General features: G+C 41.5%; 1 protein-coding gene across 4 annotated transcripts in view; it reads right to left on the reverse strand.

Annotated features, from left to right (window-relative positions):
- Window positions 1–3,451: 3,451 nt before the first annotated feature.
- LOC111244999 (uncharacterized) overlaps window positions 3,452–25,324 on the reverse strand; it is a 35,475-nt gene continuing 13,602 nt past the window's right edge. For 2 of the 4 annotated variants that reach the window (XM_022792674.2, XM_086981346.1), the window contains exons 2-3: window positions 7,523–9,466; window positions 3,452–7,337 (exon numbers count right to left, since the gene is read on the reverse strand). In XM_022792674.2, the coding sequence (XP_022648409.1) occupies window positions 6,901–7,337; window positions 7,523–9,212 (2,127 nt within the window). In that variant the 5' untranslated portion in view covers window positions 9,213–9,466 and the 3' untranslated portion in view covers window positions 3,452–6,900. Of the gene's footprint in view, window positions 7,338–7,522; window positions 9,467–18,801; window positions 20,662–25,324 lie in introns of those variants that run through there. The other 2 variants (XR_015322122.1, XM_086981345.1) reach the window with 2 other exon arrangements.

Consider the following 25,324-nt stretch of genomic DNA (forward strand, 5'->3'; position numbering starts at 1 on the left):
TTTGAACAAACTTCTGGAAAAAAATCGGGTTGCAGAGTAAAAATGACTTCACTACAACTCATAGAAACGTTAACTTTGTATTAGAATGATGCCGATCCCGACTGTTCAGGACGGGGAACTAACGCTTCCTGTTTGTATTTTACAATCTTCAACCAAATTTAGCGTTAAAACATTAGAATATATGTGAATCTTTAGCCCATTACATTTCAAAGAATATTAAATTTGCTCAGCAAGATATCTTTAGCTGACATCTATTTGCATCTTGAGCTGTTCCTTTAACTCAATCATTTTGAAATAAACGCTGAGCTTTGTAGGATCTTCGGTTCGTAAAACCATTCTGTCACCGGCGGACGGCTCGGAACCATTGCTTTCTTTGACAGAGGCGCAAAAAATTTGATCTCGATCAAATCAAGTGCTTATACCAAGCGTCTTATCGATCAGCGCGCCCTCGTGGAACATTAAAAGACATTTAATGTTGGTCGAAAATCTATTTTTCTGCCATAGACCACCGAAGAGAACTGTTTATATCGCAATGAACGAGGTGGGGACAAAGAATCATACGACCTATCGAAAAAATCGAATTTGTTCCGCGTCTTCGTGTAAGCCTTGTATTATAACAGAACTGCAGGGTTTCGAAAGTTCTTCATCAGATTAGCTATGTGATAACACTGTGTGATACTTCAATGAGAAAGACAATCATATCCAAAGCTTATACCATACTCTTTGCTATTGCCACACAAATCTACAACATACAGCTGTGGAAATTAGAACAATGTTTAATGTTTTGAATCTAAACCTTTGGCTTCGCCTGCTTACTATTCAGTGACCGTCTTTATACATAAATAAATCAAGCTCATGTAAGAATGCTTCAAGAAATATTTATAATGATTTCTATAATTAGACACGGGCCGAACTCTAAATAGAACGCACAAAAAGAAGTGTAAAAGGTGAGTAGCATATTGTCAGAACTACGGTTTTTAATAACCTATCCGGCTGTTAGCAACAATGGCAGAGGAACAACAGCCTGAACATATCTAGATTGGACCTTACGCTTTTATGAAAAACGTTTATTGGTGGTAGGAGTTTCTTCGTTTTGAAATAACTTCCAATGTGCCATTTTCTGTGGCAAAATTTATAGTTGTAACTAACACGAGATGACCAATTCGCATATTGACTTGGTCAATTGACGCTTGATTTTCTTCCAAGGATCTTCAGCGCCAGTCTCTACTAGATTGTCTCGTTCAAAGGTAAAAATGGCACAAGAGCCAAGAGAACTTGAAAATAGGCGATTTGGGCTTCATATCAGAATATTCTCGAGCTTACTTATGCTTAGGACCCAAAGCTAGGAGATCTAAGTCCAAGCAGTATGGAACCCAGAAAGATTTAATTGGCATTCAGTTAACACTGGTAGCTTTCGACTGCTGAGACTTCGACGCACTTCAGAACCTGCCGGGCCTATCAGTCTGACAGTTAAAATCAACCCAGACAATCGAACGTAAGGAATCTCTTCATCGTCTTTCCGTGTATCGACCAGACGCGTAAAGACGTTTTTGAACATCGGTCCGTTTTGGGGTAGAATACTGTCGAGGGAAGTCGGAAACTGCCCACAGTCATGACAACGACGGTCACTTACTGATATTTCAATCGAATCAGATATTCCGTATGAGCTCAATCAAAGCCCCTTAGAAAATTGATAACTGATGAAGAGTACACTGAATCTACAATTCAAGAAGCCTTTCTAAATGAATTTATGAATGCCTGAGTAACTTGTGAGGCCTTAAACAGGAATATGATTGTGACTCGGCGCGAACTAGCATCAGCTGTTTCGCTAACGTGTTTAAACAACTGTTGCAATTTTATGGCAAATAAGTCATATTTTATGCTTCCGAGCTTATTCTTTGCCTATTTGTAAACTACTGGACGCGTGGCAATACGGCAATGTGGATATGCCTAGCAGAGATTCAGCTAAGTTTGTCGGTCTCTAAGGTTATTCCTTAAGGATCTTCTCACTTTTTTTTTTGATTTATAATGGTTACGTCTATGGACATACAGGGCGTTTTAAAACTCGAGCTCAGTCCACACTAATGGCTGATGTATGGTAGAAAGCAAAACATATCTTAATGTGTAGCTTATATATTATGGTGCCGAAGATTGTAGTTCGTAAAAATCCCTGCTCAGTCATATCACTTAGGGAAGTAAACGACAATTATATGAGGAATACTACCTTGATGGAGCACGTAAAGATTTGCCCCTGTAAATTAGAATCTGCATACCGTTCAATGTCAATTTTAATCACTCATCTGCCTAAAAATAACTAGTTCTATTTTTTTTTTTTTTTGTAATTCTTCAACTTTAAAGTTGAATTACTTAGGAACTGTATCTGCGTAAAGCTGAGTGTTGTTCTGTCATTTGCTACCACGCAAATGTGAAATTAACGAAAACCTGGAACAAGTTTCGAGTGTAGAAGGCTGCAATGAACAATTTTATCGATACGACCAAGTGTTTTGGCAGACTTAAAGGAAAAGGCGAAATTTTTAACTAGTTCAATTTTCGGTAGGATAAGAAATGCTCGACATTATGACCGCTAATTATAATGCGCGTTTGCTATGGACAGGAAAAGATGTGTGCTTTCAAAAGTGCTGGGTATTTTCGGGAGTAATACCTCTATTGAATCTGCTATATTGAGCCCAAGCCCTAGGAAACCAACACGTTGCTGTACGTGCCCATATGAGCGCGATGATGATTGGGTTAGCCTAGAGTGGCCCATTTTTTGGTCACTGCGATTATCCGATCCAGAAAATGTGAATTTTTTTCATAAGGAAAAACGTAAAGACTTGCTACCCATGAAGCTCTTGGTTACTTTTTGTAAACCTCCGTTTGTAAATATGCCTATCATTGAGATGGTCTTCATCGATTGAGAATATCCGATACCCCCGAAAGTCGCTTACTTTTCGCCAGTGTCAGTGTCGAGCATTTGTGGTTATGGTCAATGGTTGCTGTTTCAACAACTTCTTGTAATGCTATCAGGAGTTAACAGCCTAATCAAACATCTTGGCGCCATTAAATGCAAGAATCTCTATTTAAGGCACACACTCTGTGGCCTATAGCCATTTGGAGAAACTGATTTTGTCGGGGAAATCGTGCTGAATTCAAGGTCTTCTTTATTTGATTCGTTGCTCTCACTTATTTTGCTTAAATGACTCAATACCTTGGACAGACGGCCCACTCTCTTTTGCGTACGCGTATCATAACGTTCTCACACATTTCCACATATACTGTCTAAGTAATACTTGCTAGATAACTTTTGTTTCATAAATTTTAATTTCTAACAATAAAATCATGCGTCATTGAAGCTTCAACGTGTCCAAAAGATTTCTTCTTCTTCTCGAAGAAATTATTTTTTTCTTTTCTATGTCGGCAGAGATATGCTGGAATAAAGAGAACAAAAGAGTCTTCCGTAAGGTGATATAGTTTATTGGACAGTCTCTATGTAACGAAAGCGAACTCAACGAACGTTCTATCGGCGATTGAGTACTGCTCGATTACTCCGTTATTTCATGTTTCATGTTTACAATTTAGTAACAAAAACCTGTGTCTTAATTGACGAATCCCGCACAGAAGGAAATGACCGCGTCAGTAGAGCATGCCACCGACGTCGCGCCCCGATGCGGGCGTGCTTCTATCAGATAGATGTTTTCTGACCATTCGTGAAAGCGTTCAGCGTTGCTGAAAGGCAAATCGTACCGAATATCTGACCTTCATGTTATTGGTTAGCCTCTGATCGATTCACACCAGCCTTGTCGCTAATTATAAATACAATAATATTATATAAATATACAATAATAACCATAACAAAAAAAGTTTTGAAGAGAATGCACGTACAAGATAAAACACCGAATATTTTTTTTGCATAAAAATGCCGACTTGAAAAATAATGGCGTTAAAAATGTCAACATATGAATGTCTAACGTTATATGATGAGCAAAAAAGCGTCAGCCGTTTTAGCTGTGACTTTTATTAAACAATTACATATAGATGACAACATACAATCTTTGTATTAGCATCGGTTCTTATCGATTTCGTAAACGATCAACCCAGGCTCGATTTCTATCAGGGCATCCAACCCTCGTCAACAAAATTTCGTTTGTAACGTTGCAGATTTCCTTTAAGCTTTCCTTTTTTTGTTTTCCTAGCTCGCTTGCATTCCTAGATATTTTTGTGTTAATTTCTATCAGACAGGTTTGAAAAAACGTTCGCGTCTAAGGTATGCCTTCCTTATCCCTTTCTTCCTTTTGAAATAAGATAGATCATTCCATAATTAATAATAATAATATTCATCATTAACATGGGGCATAGTAATTGCATCTAATCGTTCTCTCTTTTTATACACAAACTATTTACAATGTAAACAGGAGGGGGTGCGAGGGGCTATTGAGGGTTCAAGTGTAGAATGCAGTCTCTAAAAACTCGAGCTTCGTCGGCAATAAATGACGCCTTCAGATTAACGCACTCACGAGAAGTCACAATGCTGTGCATATCCGATACAGGTTGGAAAGGAGTAAGCTTGATGAAGAACCTCCATAAATGGCCGCTGATCAATTTGATGAATGCATCCGTTACGCTCGTCATCGCTATCAACTCATTCGTGCCACGAAAAATATTTTATAGCAGTATTACGTCTACTAGAAGGACATTCATGAGTTGTTTACGGATCTCCGGATCTACGTGTGTCTGTATATTTGTATCGTTTATATATATATATATGTATATGTATACGTGTGTGTATACGCCTACCTATATATATATATGCTATGCTAACATGTCTGATTTGTAAAAATCAGCGAGAGCTTCTGAACCTTCACCGTTCATAGTTCTCATTTGCTACGGAAAATAATCTTTATTTATAATATTTACTTATCAACTATATTCCAAATTAGTACTGTTCCATCCGCGATCAAGCGCAATAATAGATATATATATATATATATATATATATATATATATATACATATATGTGTATATATATACGTATATATACTCGTTAATTTTGGCAGCGCAATGTGGTGGCGGGGTGGTAACGGGAGACAGAAAATAATACAATGTTTCTAGTAAATTTCCAAATACGTTTTAGAAAGAAAAACGTCGGAAACAGGATACGCGCACAGAAATTCGTGCCGTCACCTTCCGTAAAGAAGGTTATTTCGACGAGACCTTTAGGTGGTTAGCCCTGGATGGAAAAAGGTCCCTGAAGACAACATCCTTTTCAAAGCGGTTTGGACACGAATACGGAGCTTTCATGGACCGGTGTGTAGATCCGCTTAGGCCAGCTGTATCGCCTCTATTACTACTAAATAATACTAATATTTTGAAGCTATGCACAAATGTCGTAGTTGTAGGAAATTTTTCACGTATTACGTATAGCTATGCAATGTTTCGAGTGTTACGTTCGGTACCGTCCTAGTTAAGCATGGCTTCAGACGATTGCCTCTTACTGCGAAACCAACTAGTCGTTTCGAATTGACTAAACCTACGGACACGAACCACGTGTCCGTAGGTTTAGTCATTAAACATGTCACTGTTGTGCCATCACAGGAATACAAAGCGGCAGGGAACAAACTCCGCCGCCGTATCCGTTAACTTACGTAAAACTACAACAGATAGTCGTTGCATATATGATTCATAAATGGCCATAGCAAATAGAAGTATCAGTAAACTTACTGATTTTTTGTTACACATGTAAAAAGTATATTAATATACTGACCATTTAAGGAGTACACAACTATTACACATTATTAGGTTGTGTTGGTGCGCACATTAAATACGAACGTCGTTGTTCTTCTTTAGCCTATTGTATAGGTTTATACCTCTGTTTATATATAAATTATGACAAAATGTATATTATCGTAGAGAGGTAAACGCCACGGATTGTTCGTTAGCATGATTTATCGTTTGATTAGTCAAACTTTAGATTTATCATTGTCATTACGAAGAATCGTCTGTCGTCGATACCTGCCAACGAAATCCACGCTCTGACTTGACAGTTACGTGACACGTCACATTCTGTGGATATCAACAGGTTCCCAAACTAGTACAATAGTAGCTTGCTGTTTCTCCATTTATCTCCACACATATGTCTTTCAGTCCCATTTACTCGTCCGTTTATTCCCTCTTGATTCCTGACTGGATCTTTCATCGTATACGGCACGCCTCTGCATAGAGTTTACATATGCTGTACGTTATTGTATTTTTCTAGCCAGGCTTGTGTACGCTTGTTTTGGTTGACCTGGCCAAGGGAAACAATAAATAGTCCGGACCGGGAGTCGTCCTTTGTCCTGGTCAGGGAGATCACAGGTGAAGTAATTGGCACTATGGGCATCATCATTAAACTGTTCTGTGCAAAAAGACGATTTCGGGGCGGCTAAGGTTGGTACTGACAATGCAAACTGTGAAAAGTCCTGCTTCACTTGTTTTTTTCTATTGCCCGTTTTCGCCTACGATATACGCGAATGTATTGTTTTGTTGGTTGTCGCTTTGTTGGGATCCTCGTGAAGATTTTGATTATCGAGCACTGAAAAGGGAAACGTATCGTTCGTGCAATCTGCCCACTTTGATCTGCTCATCCATATAAGCGTAGATGTAACGATATGAGACTGCGCTAAGATATGGGATCAAATATTGATACAACATAAACAAGACGACTCAACTGACTCTCGTTTCGTCCCGCTTTTGCTAGCGTCGTACTTGCTAAAAGCTAGGTTAGCATAGCTTTTTCGAAAAAACCAGCGGCACTGTTTTCAACAAGCAAAGCTCAATAGGCTGTTAAGGGGGGCTGTCACAGCTGAGGAACTCTAATGAGAAACTTTTTTTCTGAAGTAATGCTGAGGGCTCCGTTCTTTTCGTTCACAACTCATATCCGCTCCCTGTCACGAGACAGTCCCCGTGGACGGGATCGCACTTCGGGCAGCTGCATTTGAATCCACACGATGCACCAAAAAATCCATCCTCACAGGCTCGTTCACAATATTTGCCTTGAAAACCAGCGGGGCATTCGCAATACCCTGTTACTGGGTCGCATGTACCGGCATTTTTGCATTGACATAGCAATCCGCAATACGGACCAGCAGTTAGGGGTGGGCATTGATTCTCGCACCGTGGCCCGGTAAAACCTGCTAAACATCTACAGCCACCTGTAAATGCATCACATGGAGCATCATTCATGCAGCCGCATCGAAAGTTGCAGTTAGGCCCATAATAACCATTGCGGCAAGGGGTATCACAACGAGAGCCCTCGAAGCCAGTTGGACACTGACATCTTCCGCTGACATGATCGCACGCGCCTATAAGATAACAAAACAGCACACGATGCTTTAGATAATATATAGTTGGCCTATAAAAAAAATGATGTATCTTTATAGTGCAACCCATTTATGCTGTAAACGGCCTAGTAAATCTGTTGGTAACCAAATCTATTTACTGCAGTGATCAGGCTAATTCGTTCGAGCTAGTTTAGATCAATACTCACTATTTCGACTGCAGTTGCATTTGTGTTCGCACCGATGTCCAAAGAATCCCTTTGAGCAGGGCTGTTCACAACGCGCGCCAGTATACCCCGGTGGGCAGATACAACGACCGTCTGCAGGATGACATCTGCCCTTCGTACAGCGACAGGTGTGGCGGCAATTTTGACCGTACTTGCCTTCGGGACATTTTTCATCACACCTCCAGCCCTGCCAGCCAGGTTTACAGATACAGCGTCCCATACTACAAGAGCCATGCTCACAATCACACGTCTGCAACGACGATCGACAAGCATCTCCACGACAATTAAATCGGAAATGAGATAAGCACACGCCCGTCTCGGGATGGCACACCTCACAGCCGCTGCATCGCCGTCTGCAATCATGCCCATAATAGCCTTCGGGACACGAAGCCTCGCAAAACTGACCCCGAAAACCGGGACCGCATTGGCATTCCCCGGTGACGTTGTGGCATCGGGCAACGTTCATACAGCGACAAGAACTCAGACAGTCCGGTCCAAAATAGCCATCAGGACACCCCGAGATCGAGCAGTCCGACCCACTATAGCCTTTCTTGCAATAGCACCTACCTGTGCTCTTATGGCAGCCCTCCGAGTTTGGCCCACAGTTACATTGATGTTTACAGTTGGGCCCAAAAAATCCGACTTCGCATCGGTGGTGGCAGTGCCGCCCGTGGAAGCCAGCCTTACATTTGCAATGCCCCGTACGCTGGTGACACTTTCCATGCTGGGGGTGACAATGACATTTGTGCTCACAGTTGCGTCCATATTTGTTGAATGGACACTGCCTCAAAAATCGCGATAGCGCTACAAAATGCGTTCGGTTTGAACGTGCCGCAGATGCGTCTACTTCCATTCGACGCAGATTTGTGCTCTGCATAAGCACGCACCTTCGATTGTCCTGGTGTAGCTCATGACCTCGGTAGCACGCACAACGATATCCACCTGGCTCATTCTTACAGATCTGTTCACAGCCACCATTGTTGCGAGAGCATTCGTTGACGTCCTTGCACTCCTTACCGTCCTTCGCTAATCGGTACCCTTTTCGGCACGAGCATTTGACAAAGTTTGTCTGCGAATTATTGTCTGGCAAGCAATGGTGAGCGCATCCTCCATTATTGATCCGGCAGTAATACGAAGTGTATTTGGTGTTTCTTAGAAATGAAGTGTCAAATTGGGACGATGAAGTCGGCAACGACGGTGACGATGATGAGTCGTTTGTTGAAGTCTTGGCAGTGGACTCGGATGAAAGACACGTTCGGAGATCGTAAGGTGATAGGGTGAATGAGTCGTTGCAGACGCAGCGATATGAGCCTGGTAGATTGATACAACGGTGATCGCAGGGCGGCGGACTGAGAAGTTGACACTCATTAATATCGAGACAATCCTTGCCGTTGAAACCTAGACGAAATCCGGTGTCACAATAGCATTCGGCTGTACCGTTCTCAGACCGGCAGTGTTGTTCACAGCCCCCATTGTCCACGTCGCACGGTCCGCTCACAACTGATATCGAGTGAAACTGAACCAACCGAGCGACGGAGTGGCAATCAGACCCAAAGCAAGGACTCGTGATGCGAGCTTCTACCGTAAAAAACTGGTTCGCCGCTATCTGCAATAGAAGTAATAGCTCAATGAGCAATGGCAGATTGTTGAGCCGCAGGCCAAACGTCTTCATTGCGGCTTTAACTCAGCGAGGACGCAGAGGCCGTTGGCGAGAGAAGGGAGAACCGTTGCTGCTGCTGCTGCTGTTGTTGTTGATGATGATGATGATAGCAATAAGGATCGGCTCTGTGCTGTAGGCCTGTGTTGAAAACTGAGTGGGTAGGTGCTGCTTTCACGACAAAGTTAAGGAGAACTCCCGATCGATACTGCCTGTTCTCTGCTTGACGGTTGTGGACCGTAACAAAGGTAACGGAGCATCGCGAGTATCTGAAATTTACGAAGAACATGACAAAGAAGAAGATAATAGATAAGATATAAGAGGTCTGGTGGCGAGCAACTGGTGCTTTCATTTATCTGATCTATTGTCGCGAACGCATTGATTTGACAAAACTGGATTATATCAAAGGTTGTCGATAATTCTTTTTGTTCATGTACAAAATATCAGTGTACACGGACTCCTACCATAAGTTGAAATCAGTACCTCAAATTCAAAAGTAATATTCAACTCTGCCAATTGCAATGGCACAAATAAAAAATCGACAAACCCCATTTTCATCACGCCTAATCTAAAACATGCAAAGGATGCGGAGTGAACCCATTTGTCACGTAGCTGATCCCTTCAGTTATCGTCCTACACCCGATGTTTATAAAATAATGCCTTCTTTGCACTCAGGCCATGAACAATTAGCATGAAGACGCAAACCATCACTGTACAATAAGATCACCGTAAGTGGCACTAACATTACCAGCATTTTCTGTACTGTCAGCTATGATGGCATGTCGATACCCTGCCATAAACCTATTTTCGTGTCAGAAAGCCATAAATTTGTTGCGCTGATATCGTTTATCGTTCCATAGTTTTATTCTCTGCGCTGCCACCGCTTTAGTTATCCGTCCACCGTGACGGATGAAATCGTACGTGGGGCCAGCAAGTCACTCTTTTCTACAGAGTTCGCAGGAGTGATGGAAGAGCATGAACAAAGTTTGATTAGTCACAATGGTACTACCTAGTCGCTATTCAGCCATTAATTGTGGCGAAAAGCACGCATGTATGTTACTTGCCAGTCATTCAGCCGTTACGATGAAATATTACGTGCATCCACCCTCTCAGCATATACAGTCGCTGTCTGTTCCTCTCACTGCTGAACAGAGAGGTAATTCTGGCTTGCCCCCACGTACACGTGTTTCTTGCGGTGGCATAGATCGGGCTGTGTAGGCCCAGGCGGGTGGTCGGTCGTTGGACCTAGCATGCGAGTGGCCATAGCCTCCACGGGTTGCGTTGTCGATGAATCCCGGCAACGGCAGCGGACAATTCCACTTTGACGCTTTCGCGCTTTTTTAGACTCGAGTTGTTCGAACAATCTTCGCTCAGCTTCAGCTAACAGCGGCGGCAAGAGGAAGTGCCTTAAGCAAGTGTTAAGTAACAAACGAGCTATTAAGCGACACCGCTCTCGGCCTGTCAGTTCAAACCGTAATCCATCACATATAGATTCCGTGCGACGATTCGTTCTAGGAAACGGCGGCCACAACAGCAGCACTAACGCCAATAGAAATCGTTATGTTATCGGTCAGAATGCACTGTATATGTGAGCCTTCCATTACAATAACTCAGAAAGGAGGACGCGCCTGATCACACGTTATGAATATGTCAAAGAGAAAACACATTCAGCTTTCGTGCATTTATTTAGGTGTACGTATGACGGCCTGTTGCGGGCCCGTAATTACGGTCCAAAAATGAAGGAAAAAAATGAATGGTTCTGTTTAAAGAAATCGTATTGGGAGCTCTGGCCAAGGTTTACTCGCATTGAGCTGCGCATAGGATCTGGCGCTGACAAGGAGACTCTGAACACTCTGACCTGGCTAATGATTTTTCTTTATAGAGCTTGCATCCACAATGTTCCTAGCAAAGAGGTTTAATTCTAAAAGTTGCATATCTTTGTGTAGATCGCATAAGCGCTATAGAGGAAACCTATGTAGATTACTACGTATGAGAGTATCTGGAACAGGCAGTAGAGATATTTACGTCGAGCCCGTATAATACTGTTTATTTGCTTCCATTTGTCTTCCATTAAACTTCTCATTAGGAAAGCGTAACAGCATCGTTTTTAGTAAAATAGCTAAACACGATTAAACCCTGAGTGTATCTGCATATATGAGATCCTAATAAAAATCGTTTCTTTCTGCACTTTAGTATCAATTAATAGCATTACAAAAAATACATTGATTTCATATATATCTAGCTTCAAGATCAATATTTCCCTCGCTAGGGCTTTGTTACGCTAATTTTTCTACTGTGATACAATAAAAAATGTCAGCTATCCAAACGCGACAAGAATCGGTCATATCGGAGAGGCAAAATTGCCGTGTAGAAAGTAAATGATTGAGATCAATTTCCCTATTAAGACTTAGGTATCAGTCTATTCTCAGAGAATGTAAGCACAGGGTGCCATTAATATGTACATATGCAATGGGCTAGATTAAGCCCATTGCCATGTAATATGTCCAGAACTACGAGAATCTCTCCTTCGTTGAAAAAAGCTAATAAGTATCGAAGTGATTATCGATCACTTATGAGCTCCCTTCGCGGTACTTTTGTTTCCACTGGCTTCGGCGAAGCATGAAATTGTCCTCAGCTGTTTCGCTTGTTTCGTACGGTGCGAATCAGTCAGAAATCGTCAGTTTGAAATCGTGCATAGTCTTTAGGTCTTCACAAAAATGGCGTATGCCATCCTTCGTCAAATGTTTACTTTGCCGGCCCTGTGTTCTATTGAAACGCTAACCAGCAATGTCACATCTCGGATGATATAACTCCGTGCTTCTTAAAAAGGCCACGGCGAATGCCTGTTTGTCAAGGCTTTAAATGCTGGTATTGTATATGTCTTGTTTCGTATCATGCTGTAGATGGCGCTGCATCGTGCACTTATCGTGTTCTATTTTAAGGACGCATAACATCGTTCTATATTTGCTCATGTTTTCCCTTGTGTCGCTGTACCCTATTCTCGTCTACCCGTGTTATTTTACCATCTTGAAGCTTTTATAAATGCCAATATTGTCAATGTGTAGTGATGGTCGGAGAGGGATAACTCCGTAATTCTCCGCGAACTGAAATTGCTTTTTGTTTTTGATAGACTTCCACAGATTGGGGCTACCGAGAAAAAACATAGCGCCCATATAAAACAAGACATATTTTGATTCGGGAAAGTGTTACGTGCATCCATAAGCTGATGAATCCGACAAACATCTCATAGCAACGCTATCAGCGTGATGTAATTAGTTTAAAGGGAGACATGTTAGTATAAGCCAGCCGGTTCGTAGCCCGTGGGTTTAGGTTAGCCTCGTACCGACTGGTAGCCTACGAAGCCAATGCGCGGTTAACCCTAGTAATCAAAGGGGCATATGTCGATCGTTAGTAATGGTGTCACTGGTAGGCGTCGGCTTTGAAGGCCTCTAACTAAGCCAAAAATAATAAATAAGAGCTCAATTGGACTTCCGCGTTCGTAGTCAATGAGTTATAGCTGTCCATGGATTGCCCTAAATGTTCCCTCTTTGCCTCCTCCTTTTCCTAATTAGATTAATCTCAATGACTGTAAAAAGATTATAGATACGCAAGAAAATCAATCGCGCATCTTCTGCGACATTCACTACTTTCTTTTAGACTACTAGTCTATTTCGTTTGTTTATTTGAGTTCCTTCGGGATGGCTCCTGAACCGCAATCAATTCTATGGAAGAAATTACATTTCACTGTAGTACTGGCTTTATTAAACGTCGTCTCAGCTGGTTGCTAATCTCTTCCAGCAGAAAACAGACTGTGTATCCAAGGCCGGATCCAGACCTAGGCATCCTTACGTGGTTCTAAGTTTAGCAGGCGACCACGTTCGCGGGGACCCTATCTTACTGTCACTAAATTCGCATATTGCAAAAGACATTTTCGCCCTACGGGTATCTATCCCACAGACGAGGAATATATACCCATAAAAGTCTACATTTTACTAAAGCTCAAAATTACAAAATAAATACCTTCTATATAGTAAATATGACATTAGAATTCTGCGTTTCCTACAGAACTTTCTACTGGATAGGGCTTACGAAGGGTGTACATATATGTCGTGTAAAATAACCGAAAAACCATTTGCTTAACTCGCTTTGGGCGCTCGTGCCTGCGTGTCGGCATAAATAAATGCACGCCTTTCCTTGGATAATGGATTCCGGCCGTTCACGGATCTAGTTATTACCGCAGCTCGAATAAACGAAACTACTACCTGAAGCGTGTCGAGACACGCAGGGTTGGCTAAGCAACAAATGTCAATCGATTGAACATAACCGTACCAATATGAGTCTCTTTGTTACGTTATTTTAAGACTGGATATGGCCGACCGAACAGGAATGAGCTTCAGACCAGTTGGCGAGATATACAGCAAAATTATACCCTGAAAACGCATCCGACATTTAAATAAAGCTTGTATAATCGATTTAACAAATCAAAAGCAATTTCTAAGCGGCAAACAAGGCTTCGGTACGAGCTTATCTGTTCAACGGAAGAAATATATGTCTTTGTTTCTAACTTATTTTGCAAAAAGTTTCCTTCGAAACGAACTTGTTGGCCCATATTAGACATCTGGAAACCTAGACACTGCGGATTACTGTGATGCCAGGCGCATCTGCGGCAAGGGCGCTCGCCCCATGATTGACGGCGATCAAAACGTACCGCCCTTCGGCGTCGCCCGTTAACATATACGCAGTCGATATGAAATTATGTTTGTTACCAGACAGTTTTTACCAATGATTTTTTATTCAGTAAAAATAAACCACATGTCAATCAGTGCTACCACGCTCCAGCGATCTGGCAGTGAACACTGCAGCCCACAAAACCCGATCATTTCGCTCTAGTAACTGGATTTCTATCTATATAATGATTCTACCCTATATGAAGTCTCTCTTTTTCCAAAGAACAGATATTGTTCTTATATCGTGATCCTGCTACTTTATTGAGCGGTACCGCTCATCTCTCTAATCTATCCCTACCATACGTACTTTCGATATCGTTGTCGCCGCGTTTGGTCAGACCACGTTTTTATGAGTTGACGTAAGAACAATAGTTCTATAACGTCACGGTTGCGCTATAGAATTTTTACGCCCTACAATCCATCCAATTCATTCGCACAACGGCACAAAGGTGTTAAATCGCGCGCTCCAGATAAATCAGACGAAGGAATGCATTATATTGTAAGGGGGGAACTATACGCTAAAAGTCCGACCATACCTATAGCTCATAGCTGTTTGATAACAGGCCTTTCCGTGCTATTGTACTAATGCTACGGTTGTAAAGAAAAAAAACTCGTCTGGTACCAGACCGGCTCGAATGTAGATGCGCATACAAACAATCGCAGACGGTCGCGCGTGTATCTGCATTGAAATAACGATGAATTGAAAATCGAGTACTATTTTGATCGTTGTTGTTTAAAATGAACATGCCTGTCGGTAATAATCGTGGATTTAACAGGGATTACATGTTTCACCGTGAGTCTTAACGGGAGAGTGGGTCTGAATCTAAATGCAGATACGGACGTTTATCAGAGCTAATCGGCTGTGGCAAAATCACTCATTCAGGGTATAGTTGAAGACGCGGGAAGATAAGGCCAAGTGAGACAAAGTGTCTAGCATAAAAATGAACACCGAAGAAGAAATGTAAGAAGCGTTACCTACTGTTAACTAAAAAGTACGACATAGAAACTTATCTTAACACTTCGTTGTTGTCAATGTTAATCCAGGTTCAATTTTTTCAAATTCGTCCATGCGTAAGGAAAGCACATGCGTCACGTTAGGTTTCAATGAAGCCTATTCGTGGCTATGTTGGTTAGTCACGTCATTCGTTTGTGAAGCTAAAGTGGCCATGTTACAACTTGCTTGTAGAGTAGGCAGATATTGAAGATTAATTTTCATAAGACACTTCACCGACTGTATCAGCTTATGGTGTCGCACAAGCCGAGCTTCAAGGGACGCTTGACTTTTGTCTGTTACACCCCCTCGTTATAACTCAACCTCTCATGAACGTCACCGAAGACCACCACCGAAGATAGTGGATCCAGTCAATTGTCAGCGGCTGCCCCTGAGAATTTTCAGTTTAACCAGCCCGATTTGGCAGGGAAGTATTTTAGGGAAATGTTTTTTATTGGTTGGCTAAAATCCATTGAAAATCCACAGGTTTTCACTCCGTAGCGCGAGTCTTTTCTACATTGCAGATTTTTGCCGGTTTCGACGTAGACTTTCGTCTTCTGCTTAGAATAGACAAGTTGACGAAGTAAGGTGCAGGAAAGAAGTATTGTCAACAGCTGTATTCGAAGGTAATAGTGGGCGTGAAATTTGTTTCTGTGCGGGGAAGGAGGCAGTAGTTTCGTACAAATGTAATGTCTCTGTAATAGAAATGTTGGCGACCAGAGTTAGATGCAACAGTATGTGAATGCAAACGTTCGGGCAAACGCAGTAAGATTGGGTCGATCACGCATGGGGCAATGTGATTGCTATCGAATATATTTTTTGAGATACCAAATTCGCTGACGAAACAAGCGCCGAGACACAATAAGACTCATATAAATTTTTGCTGTTCTACAATCGCGTCCTTGTTGGTTTTCCTTGGCCACCTATCCGGTAAAGGTAACAGGTAAATGACATGGGATACGAGAGCGCACTTTAAATATAGTTATATACATGATGTTTACTTTATGATCCTCACAAACTAATGAGTCGATAATTTATTCTATCGGTGAGGCTCTCAGTTTAATAATACGTACTCCAATAGGTATTAACAGTTTGACCATGAGGTTCAAAACTCTTCTAGCGTTACAGACAGTAACGCGTTATACTGTTATTTGTAGCTACTCAATTGCGAAATTGTTCTACTATCTTGACCAGACTACGGGTCTTGAGGCGTGGCGTGGAAATGCAGATACAAATTTTGGTTGTCTCCAAAAAAAAACAGGCCTTCTGTAATGACTTTGACTAGGTATATAGCTGAAAAAGAGAAAGAAATCCATTTAGCTAGCTATTAGTCCGGTAGCGAGTTTGACGATAAGGTGTTCCTTTTTGACCAACACTCTTAAACATGGCGGAATCCCGCTGTCAGAACTTCCTGTCGTTTTCGTTGTTCTTTTCTTTTTAACTTCAAATGAATGCCTATCTGCTGTTTCATCTGGGCGTCGCTGAGCGAAGTCGTCGACTGAACAAAGCGCACACGGAAATCGCGTTTGGTGCATACCTCTAACTATTCATTTACACCTCACGTCAGCTGCGTACGTCCGTTTGCGTATCTCTAGTCAGTGTTCATGACTTACGTCCCGTTGCGCAAGCAGCAACGGAATCGTCAGCCGCGGCACTGGTAACTGCTACAATCATTACCGCATGTCGCGGTGGCGCGTTACGATGTAGCGTAGCGTGGCGCAAAGGCCCAGAGTCATTTTTAAAGCGCGCACCCGGCCCCAGATAAAGCTGACTTTACTGGATTGATGACAGATCATCACTCAAACTGTCCTAACACAGATGTACAAATATAAGTACAAGCATATACCGCTGACGAAAGAGGCCAAGCGGCAACGAATTCCGGACACAGATCGATTAGAACCGGCGCGGTTAAATGAGGCGACGCCTTGTCTACCAAAAAAAAAATGAAAATTAGCAGAACAGATCAGCAGAACCTAACGAAAATTAACAATAGAAAAGCGATAGAGAAAGAGCGGTAACTAATTGGCCGGTCGCCATAGACCAGCAGATACTAGTGTACGTATTTAAGGCGTAACTTTTCACATAGAATCATACCTTAAAATGCTAACGTCTTGGCGAAATGAGATTGCTAATTTATAATGAAAGGGGAACCTAAGGTCGGAAAATAACTGCTAGCTGAATCTTGATAAAACCGAAAGAAAAATAACCCTTAGGATCGAGCTTATGGGTCGCGAGCTAAGCCGACAGGACTTGTCAAATATGTATAGAGAAAGCAGGCACCCGATTTTGGCTAGAACTTATTGTCATGCCTGTTGGCGTCGTCCTTTTCAGTAGTAATAATCCGTAACGGTGTTTTGAGGTTACAATGCAAGGAATAGTTGGAGGCAAATGTTGGTTAGAGTGAAACACGCCGTTTGAGGAACAGAAAGAACATAGCTGAAATCATGTCCGGCAGTCGCCGTTCGTAAAGATGCAGATGGGCTGCAATAAAGCATGCACAGTGGAATGATTAAGATATGCTTTAAATACGGTAAAATATACTAGTAGTGGTGGGTTTTAGAGCGGTTTTGAAAAAAAAAATAGACGTGTATTTCTGAACAATAGGTATATCTGCCTAGTGAGAGATAATTAATGTCAAAACAGGTAAAAGCCAACTCAAAATTTTTTAGGATATTGTCATATAAAATAGGCGAAAGTAATATGGCTGCTACTGAGATAAATTCAGTCATTCCTCTTTACTTTTAATTGCCGGGCAGTGTTAAGATGGCTTAGTGGGTAACGTGTTTGAATGCTAATCTTTGGAACACGTTGTTGTGTGAACCCGGGCATCGATAGGCTTCGTTTCGTACTCAAAGCCAGCCGTCTGACCGAATCGATCGGCGACACCGGACATGAAACTTCAAACACAGATGATAGCCTCAAGAAGTATTTTGCTCTGTATGTTAAGCACTCTTAGAGACTGTAGAGTAAACTTAACAGAGGTGTCCTTCGTTCATATTTAAGTACACACCATTCGTACAAGGTTAATGTAATTGCCACGAAGTATGAAAGCTAAATTGGCACCTTAAGCTCCATTATACAAGGCGTAGTCCCGGTCCAGCTTCAATTTATCGTCCTTTCACTGCAGTATTAATATATCATGAATAAAGTTTTCCAGTAATTTCAGCAAGTCCAGCGCCTGCACACATGCGACATGATTTTAAAACTATAGCGTTTAAAATAACGATAAAGAAAAACGATAGTAATGGGACCGATAGATTATGACTGTATCGCAGGGGTAAGTCCTGTTCCTTTGATCCTATTATGATGAACCCTTAAATGATAATATTGCATCATAGAATAGAATAGAATAATCTGTATGATCCGAGTCTTTGGCATTGAAACCATAACCTACATCTTTTTGGTTAGAACGAAAAATCAATGCAGATGCGTTACGACTTCTCTATGTTTTTTAGCTACCATACATAGAACCGAGACAAACGAAAAGTGCGTCTTTTTTGTCGATCTGTCGATCTGCCCACTTGTTAACCATCCTACGGGATACACTGCTCTGGCTGGCCTAAATCGATGCTTATGAAGCATCTCAACGCATTTCCAGATAAGGATGGCCTAAATTATATCCAATGTGATTCCGTTCAGCTGATTTATTTTAATTCAATCTGTGGCCATTATCTTTGCTAGTCTAAATGAGCAATCCCATCAGTTTTTTATACACTGTACATGGGACAACGGAATGATAATTTTTAGTAGTGAAAGATCTACTTAATACCACTATAGAAATATATCGCCTAAGCATCTGTTAATATCCGGAACTTATGTTTACAGTTATGGTGTGTGGCAGTAATTTTCTGCCCTAAGTTGTGGAGCTAAGGAGTCTATTGCTTACCGCAAAGGAGAAAAAATCTTGTTTTACAGCGGTTCGCTAACAAGGTAGTCGCTGATGTCGTCAGAAGGATCAATAACCGATGACCAAGACGAAAATCTTAGGACTAGAAGAATCAGGATATAAGGTGGTAAGTTAGTTATTATCAGCATTAAGGCAAATAATAAAAATAGCAAAGTCCAGATTACTATTATCTTTCAAGTAAGTTACACCGTTAAGGATAGTAATCGATGCGGCACTTGAGCATATCGTTTTAACGTGAAAACGTCCTACATTGGTTATCATGATCTGCGATAATTTTTATTTAAAAATAATTTTCAGCCAATAATTTGACGTTAAATCCAGATCGACATATTCGTAAATATTCGATAAGTGCAGTTAAGTTGGAAGTTGAAAATAGCGGTCCAAATGACAGGATCTCAACTAATGCAGACGTGATAATTCTATATATTTAATTACACGAAACAACTCCCTTTTAAAATTCAAACGAGGCGAAGAAGACAATACTATGTTTTATCTTGGGCTTCGTGGATCCATTGTAAGTGCACAATTGGGCGGTCTTTTTCTGCAAGTGCCTATGGCAAAACCCATGCCACGTAATAACATAATACGTTGCCAAATAAATCGCAACGAGCGCGATAATTCAGTAAATTTCATTTATGGTGACGATGTTCCCCTCAGAGTGCACAAAGGGTTTTTCTAGAGCTTAGTTATTTGTCTAAGCAGTAGCCAGGCATGTTTGCCGAAACCGCGTAAAAAAGCAAATTTTGGGCAGTTAAAGCAGGACAGTTTTTAACATAATTTTCTTTACAATCATGTTGCTCTTCTCGGGATTTTTGCAATGCTGTAAATTTAGCGAGCTTTAGGAATAAAAAGCTACTTAAAGGGGGGGGGGGGTGAATGCCTAGTCGATACAATGAGTCTCGTTGACGGGTCGGCCTTGAAGGGTTCACTTTGTCCATCTGGCGTTTAACATGGGTCTAAAACAGTTCTATTCTCTATCAATGAAGCCTTCTTTTTCATATTGACCCCTGGGAGTATGCCTACATGTTTGCTGCTTAGGCCAATTGTCTCAATTTCTATATAAAATTTGTTCGCATGCACTGATCCTAACGGGTGTTTGTCAAACCGCTAAACTAGCAGCAACAAGACTGAGCAGTTCATGTCCACAGTCCGCGATGACTCAACTCCGGCTGTCACAACTGTGAAACTTTCCACCCCGACAGAGCTTGCATTGAAAACGCTGCCAGACATATTTGTACCCGGTTTAATTAGAATCACACTGGGTCGGAGATAGAAAGGTTACTCCAATCAAACGCTACGCTATATCTGTTTTAAGAGCTTCTGACGAGTCCTTGGACTTGTTCTACACTATTGAGTAGTCCGTGCCGCTTTCTCGCACCGTTCAAATAGCGAAGTTCTTGAACAATCGAGCTTGAGTGCCCCGCAAAACCAAGATTAGTTTCACCATTGAACAGTGTCGGACATTGCTGAATTTGCAGTTATAAATTCGTTACCGCATTTGTCAAGAGGTAACTGATGTTACTTTCTCGACAACTTCGAAACTAGGAGTTGAATCACAACTTATTCCTATGCATTTGAGTTGTGCTTTATTTTTGTTTGCAGCGCTTTCCAGTAGTTGCCATCTCGTATTACTTACAATTTCGACATGTCATCTAGGTACACATGAAGGCTAGGCTTGAGCGAAGACCAGTAGGAAACTTTAAGCTTTAACTATTGCGTACATGAAGCTTTCGTCCTGTAATCACTAAAATCTCCTAGGGCACAGCTGTGTGGTCTTCGTTTGAGCTCATGCGTATCGGTGCGTGCACTGCTTACAAGTTAGTCACCCAATACCACGTTATAACCTTACATAAAACAAGTAAAAGAAAAGGGTCACTGGTGCCGCCCCTTCGCGTGTGTTCATCATCCATGGTTTCCCACTGACCTGACACAAATCTCGTCCTACAATGTCCTGACTCGGAATGTCGCTATCGATATTCCGATTTGTACGGAGAGTATGTTAAATGGGGTGGCATCTATTAGCTGTAAGAAGTCAGTTGTGAACCCAAAAAGCAGAGACGACAGGAGAAAGAATAGTTACTGTAGAATTGTACCTAGACAAAGATATAGCGTCCTTATGATTCTTCGCCTTAACACGAACGCACGAGCATCCGTTAGAAAGAACTGAGAATAAGTAAAGACAATGAAGAAAAGCAACGATTTGACTCTACATAGCCGCTAAACCGCGACAGGATTTTCCAAGAAAAAGATAGTAAGTGTCAAGTCGGCACAACGCCTTGCTGCTGGCATCGTCGGTAGCCCGGCACGGTACTTACTCGTTCTAGTTAAGCCTAGTGAAGAGACCTAGCTGATGGAAACCATTTTTGAAAAAAATGCTCTGTAGGTCTACTACCGTGTATGTCTGGGTAGAACGTTTCCAAGTTCCCTTAGCCATGCCGAACTATTGCACTTGCTAAATGCATATATTGACTTCATGCATTGCATGACGCAAATGTAAATATCTTTTAATGTGATCCTCAGCTGTCTCTTCTGCAGGTGGGTAGTTGGACTCTTTCTTTATTTATTTGCGGGATGGGGGTACGTATTTAGATTTACATTAAGTACTTCGCTTAGGGCAGACTGTACTTTCAATGAACGAGTTATGAAGATCAGTCACTGCCTGAATATAAACTTAAGAATATTAAGGCGGTAAGTGCCTGTCGTTACTGAGTGCATGGTCGAACACATCGGGTTAGCTGAAGAAAGTACGAGATGCAGTGACGTTGCTACTAACGCTAGGTGCTATATTGCCATAACAAGAGCGTTTAAACAGGGACGAAAAAATAGTGTTTTTAAAATAGTGACCTGCTTTATAACATAACTCTTTCGAACGAGTACTTCATTATTGCTTATTATATAGTTTGGAATGATCTTGCTGGCTATAGATTGTGTGTAATTTCAAACAGACGTTCGCAAACGTTACCTGCTCCTATTCTGACTATATAAATAAACTTTACAATTGTATTTGGTCGACTACCGGTTCGATGCCATCGATGTGCAAGAAGGCCATTAAGGCTCTGTTTTGTTAAAGCATAAGATGTACTATAATCATTCAATTTGACGGTATCGGAAATAAGGTCGCGGCTTAACTTCAAATACTAACACAACTTGTACATAATTAATCCGTTTTAACACATAGTAATCGCTTCCGTATATCATATCATAGAATCAACTTACTTTATGCGTATATCTAGTAAGCACGTGTCGGTCAAACGATAGTAGCGTGCGACGGGGGCAGACGACCTTCTATCGCATTGAACAAAAGTCCAACGCAAATCATACAACAACAAATGGCAAAGTATAGGTCAGAGTTATGATCAAGTAAAAAAAATGCGTTTTCTCCCTCTGTACATCCGCCGCCGCATAAACAACTGTCCCTTGTAACAATGCAGACAACCGCTGAAGTTTGCCATGAAGTATTCTTTACGGTTGAAATGATTTTCATTCGCGTTTGCTTGGTGGTAGCCAGGCCGTCCTCGAGAGGTAACTACATCAGGATTAGCTATCGACTATATGCACCTATCAAGTCATGAGAATATAATTTAGGAAGATTGCTATTCCCATAGTATCCTATTCTCGCTAATGTTTTTCTGTTCCCGCGAAAAATCAAATTATTTTTATAAAAAACCAGCGACAAGACGAATAGCTGGCTCATCCTGCGGTTTTCCTGGCCACATCAGCCATGATGTTCACTCGCGACTGTGCTTACCAAAAAAGCAAAAATGATCATAATCGTAGTCGCCACCGCCACTGACATCTGTCCAAAACGATTATCGCTAATACGTGTGCCTTTAAGGGCACACGAGGGATACAGGCATAGATTTTCTCCTCGCGACACCGAAAAGCACCGGTACCCGCACAAGTAATGGCGGCGGTCATAGCGACAGCATCAACAATAACCATCGTCATTTCCAGCCACTGGCCTCTCTCTGCAAAGGGCAGTAAATTTCAAATAATCACACCTGTTAGCGGTAAGCGTCTCATCTTTAGGATACTATCGTCCAAAGGAAATCGGGACTCTACGTTTTCTGTCCCTATTTCGCTATAATTCGCTTGATTTACTTCTTGATTCTTTATGGCGCTGCATCCGAACAGGGTTTGATTCCGCTCTAGGAATGGCTGTTAATGTCGTCCATTTTGTTCGGCGTTAATGCTGTAGCTGTCATTTGTATCTTAGCCCATAATTTCGTACGTACGCTGCACGTACAAGAACTGCACGACTAGAAGAGAACGAAAGAAATACCGGAAAGGACCTGAGAGAATAAAAGAACTAACAGCCCGAGATAAAAATACGAGGAGAAAGCAAAATAGGAAAGATGACTGAAAACTGAATTGTTTCCTGAAAAGAGTTAACGACACCTATCCATGTGAGCTTTGCGAGAAGTTTGCACCGAAGGTATACACGGGCAGGATTATTTATTTGTCGGCGTACCTGTCCAGCGGCCGAGCAGAATACGGGGTGTCATTGCTGCTCAAAGGCCTTGCTTTTCTATTAACCTTTTTTTAGTATTCTGTGCTTTTACGGTTGACGTTCCTGCCGTCGAGTGAAGTGAATACAGGCACAGCATCTGTGATTCCGGTATTATGCGGACGACTAGGTGTCCTCTATAAAATAGTTGACCCGTGTGAATTAGTTAAAGCTTTTTGACACAAAATGGGAAAATGCGGTTGGTCCGCATTTAAATTCGTTTCTGAGCTAACAGTTGTTCGAAAGATACATGTATAAAATAGTTCTATGTAAAGAGTACTATGTTATTGGAGAGGACACAAATCAATATCACTAGTTTCAGCAGTACACCTGTTTAAGATAGATGACCCTTTTTTTTACTGACAGCGTTTTGCCATTGACTGTAGAAGACTGTTAGTGAAAATGCTTCGTTTAAAAATAGTTTAGCTCATTAAACTTGACAAATGCAATAGTTCATGAAGGAATTGCTTTATTATTATTTATTAGCTGTTATCATATACAAGCGCACCATTTCTGCAAGGATCCTGTCGGTGATCTTGCACTGTCCCCACTGATTAACAAAATAGGCTGCAGTGGTCCGAGGGTCCAAAAAAAATGAATACCTTTTGGCCATATGTCAATCCGTTGCTGAACAGTGCAATCCATTGTGGAGAAGCTGCTTATTGTTTATTAGGTGGATCAGATGCCCTGCAAGACATGCTCCCACAGAAGCCATTCTATAGAAAAGAAGGCAACATCATCGTTTTCGTACGAAGGAATTGTTTTTTCTTTTCACTCGGGTGTCTTCTTGTAGCGCATTGTGACGACTTCTCGCAGACTGCAGACCGCCAAATGGTTTCGTCAAGTCGAAGAACGTCAGGCTGGCGTACGTGACAGTGCCATAAAAAACGATGCTCTCTCACTACCAAAGAAAAATTCTAACTAATCCATTGGCAAACCAGAAAAGTAGATCTTCTGGTACTACTTCTTTCGAACTTAAGCTTGATTTCATAAAAAGCCCATACGTTTAGACAAAACTTCTCAGTCTGCTTTATGTTTGCTTAATTCTTCCACTTGAAAAATACGTGGCGCAAAGACAAGCGTGATAGTATGAAAACGAAGCTTTTCGTTGAAGAACTTATTCTACCTAAATGAATACATTTGCCATACGCATCAGATTATAAATGAATTCTGTACGAGGCGACCAAAATCCTAATCGGATTTCCGAGTTCCACAACTGTGACCCCGTATACCATTTCTATGATTCTATAGCGTAATTGCATCATGGCTATACTGTACGTATATAATGTACGTACGCTGCTGTTAATGCATGAATTATGAAGGCTACGTTTGATCTCGCAGTGCTCCGTCTACCAGTAACGACGCCCCGGTATCATCGACATTACATTAACTTTCCTTTTTTCCTGTTTCTATGCCGCGTAAAATATAGCGCCGAACAGAAAAAAACCAGTATCTGACACACCTCTGTGCTTTATACGATCAGATTCGTGAGTGACCCATAACGTTACTGTTGATTGAGCCGGGAAGATAGAGCTAGTAGGGGATCTTTTTTGCATTGTTGATTTGCGTACGAGAAACAAGAAAGGGTAGGCCACATCGTTACGTAGTGCGCTCCATGTTATATCTCGTACGGTGCTTGTCTATGGGGCAATATTACAAACGAGAACGGAATAAAGTGTTTTTCTGGGAATTTTGAATTCGGTCAACAGTTTACTCCAAACATTGGACGCACTTCGATACGCTGACTTTAATAACGGCTTTATAAGTTAACCTAGAAAAATGTCTGATTTTTACCAACAGTGCGTTCTAATGAGTTGTTAAGGCTTACCTAAGTGCCTTTCTTCTCGGTGAGTTTTCTAGCAAACGTTCCGTCTTTTTTTCATCAAATGTCCGCTATGGAAAACTGCACAAGATTGTGAACAGCGTATACTATATATGCGTGCTTCATTAGTAACGCCGGGCACAGTGTCCTATCCGCTAAATACACTAGTAAGT

This window comes from Varroa destructor, unplaced genomic scaffold (genome assembly GCF_002443255.2).
Source record: "Varroa destructor unplaced genomic scaffold, Vdes_3.0 BEIS01000002.1, whole genome shotgun sequence".
In the NCBI taxonomy this organism is placed as follows: domain Eukaryota; kingdom Metazoa; phylum Arthropoda; class Arachnida; order Mesostigmata; family Varroidae; genus Varroa; species Varroa destructor.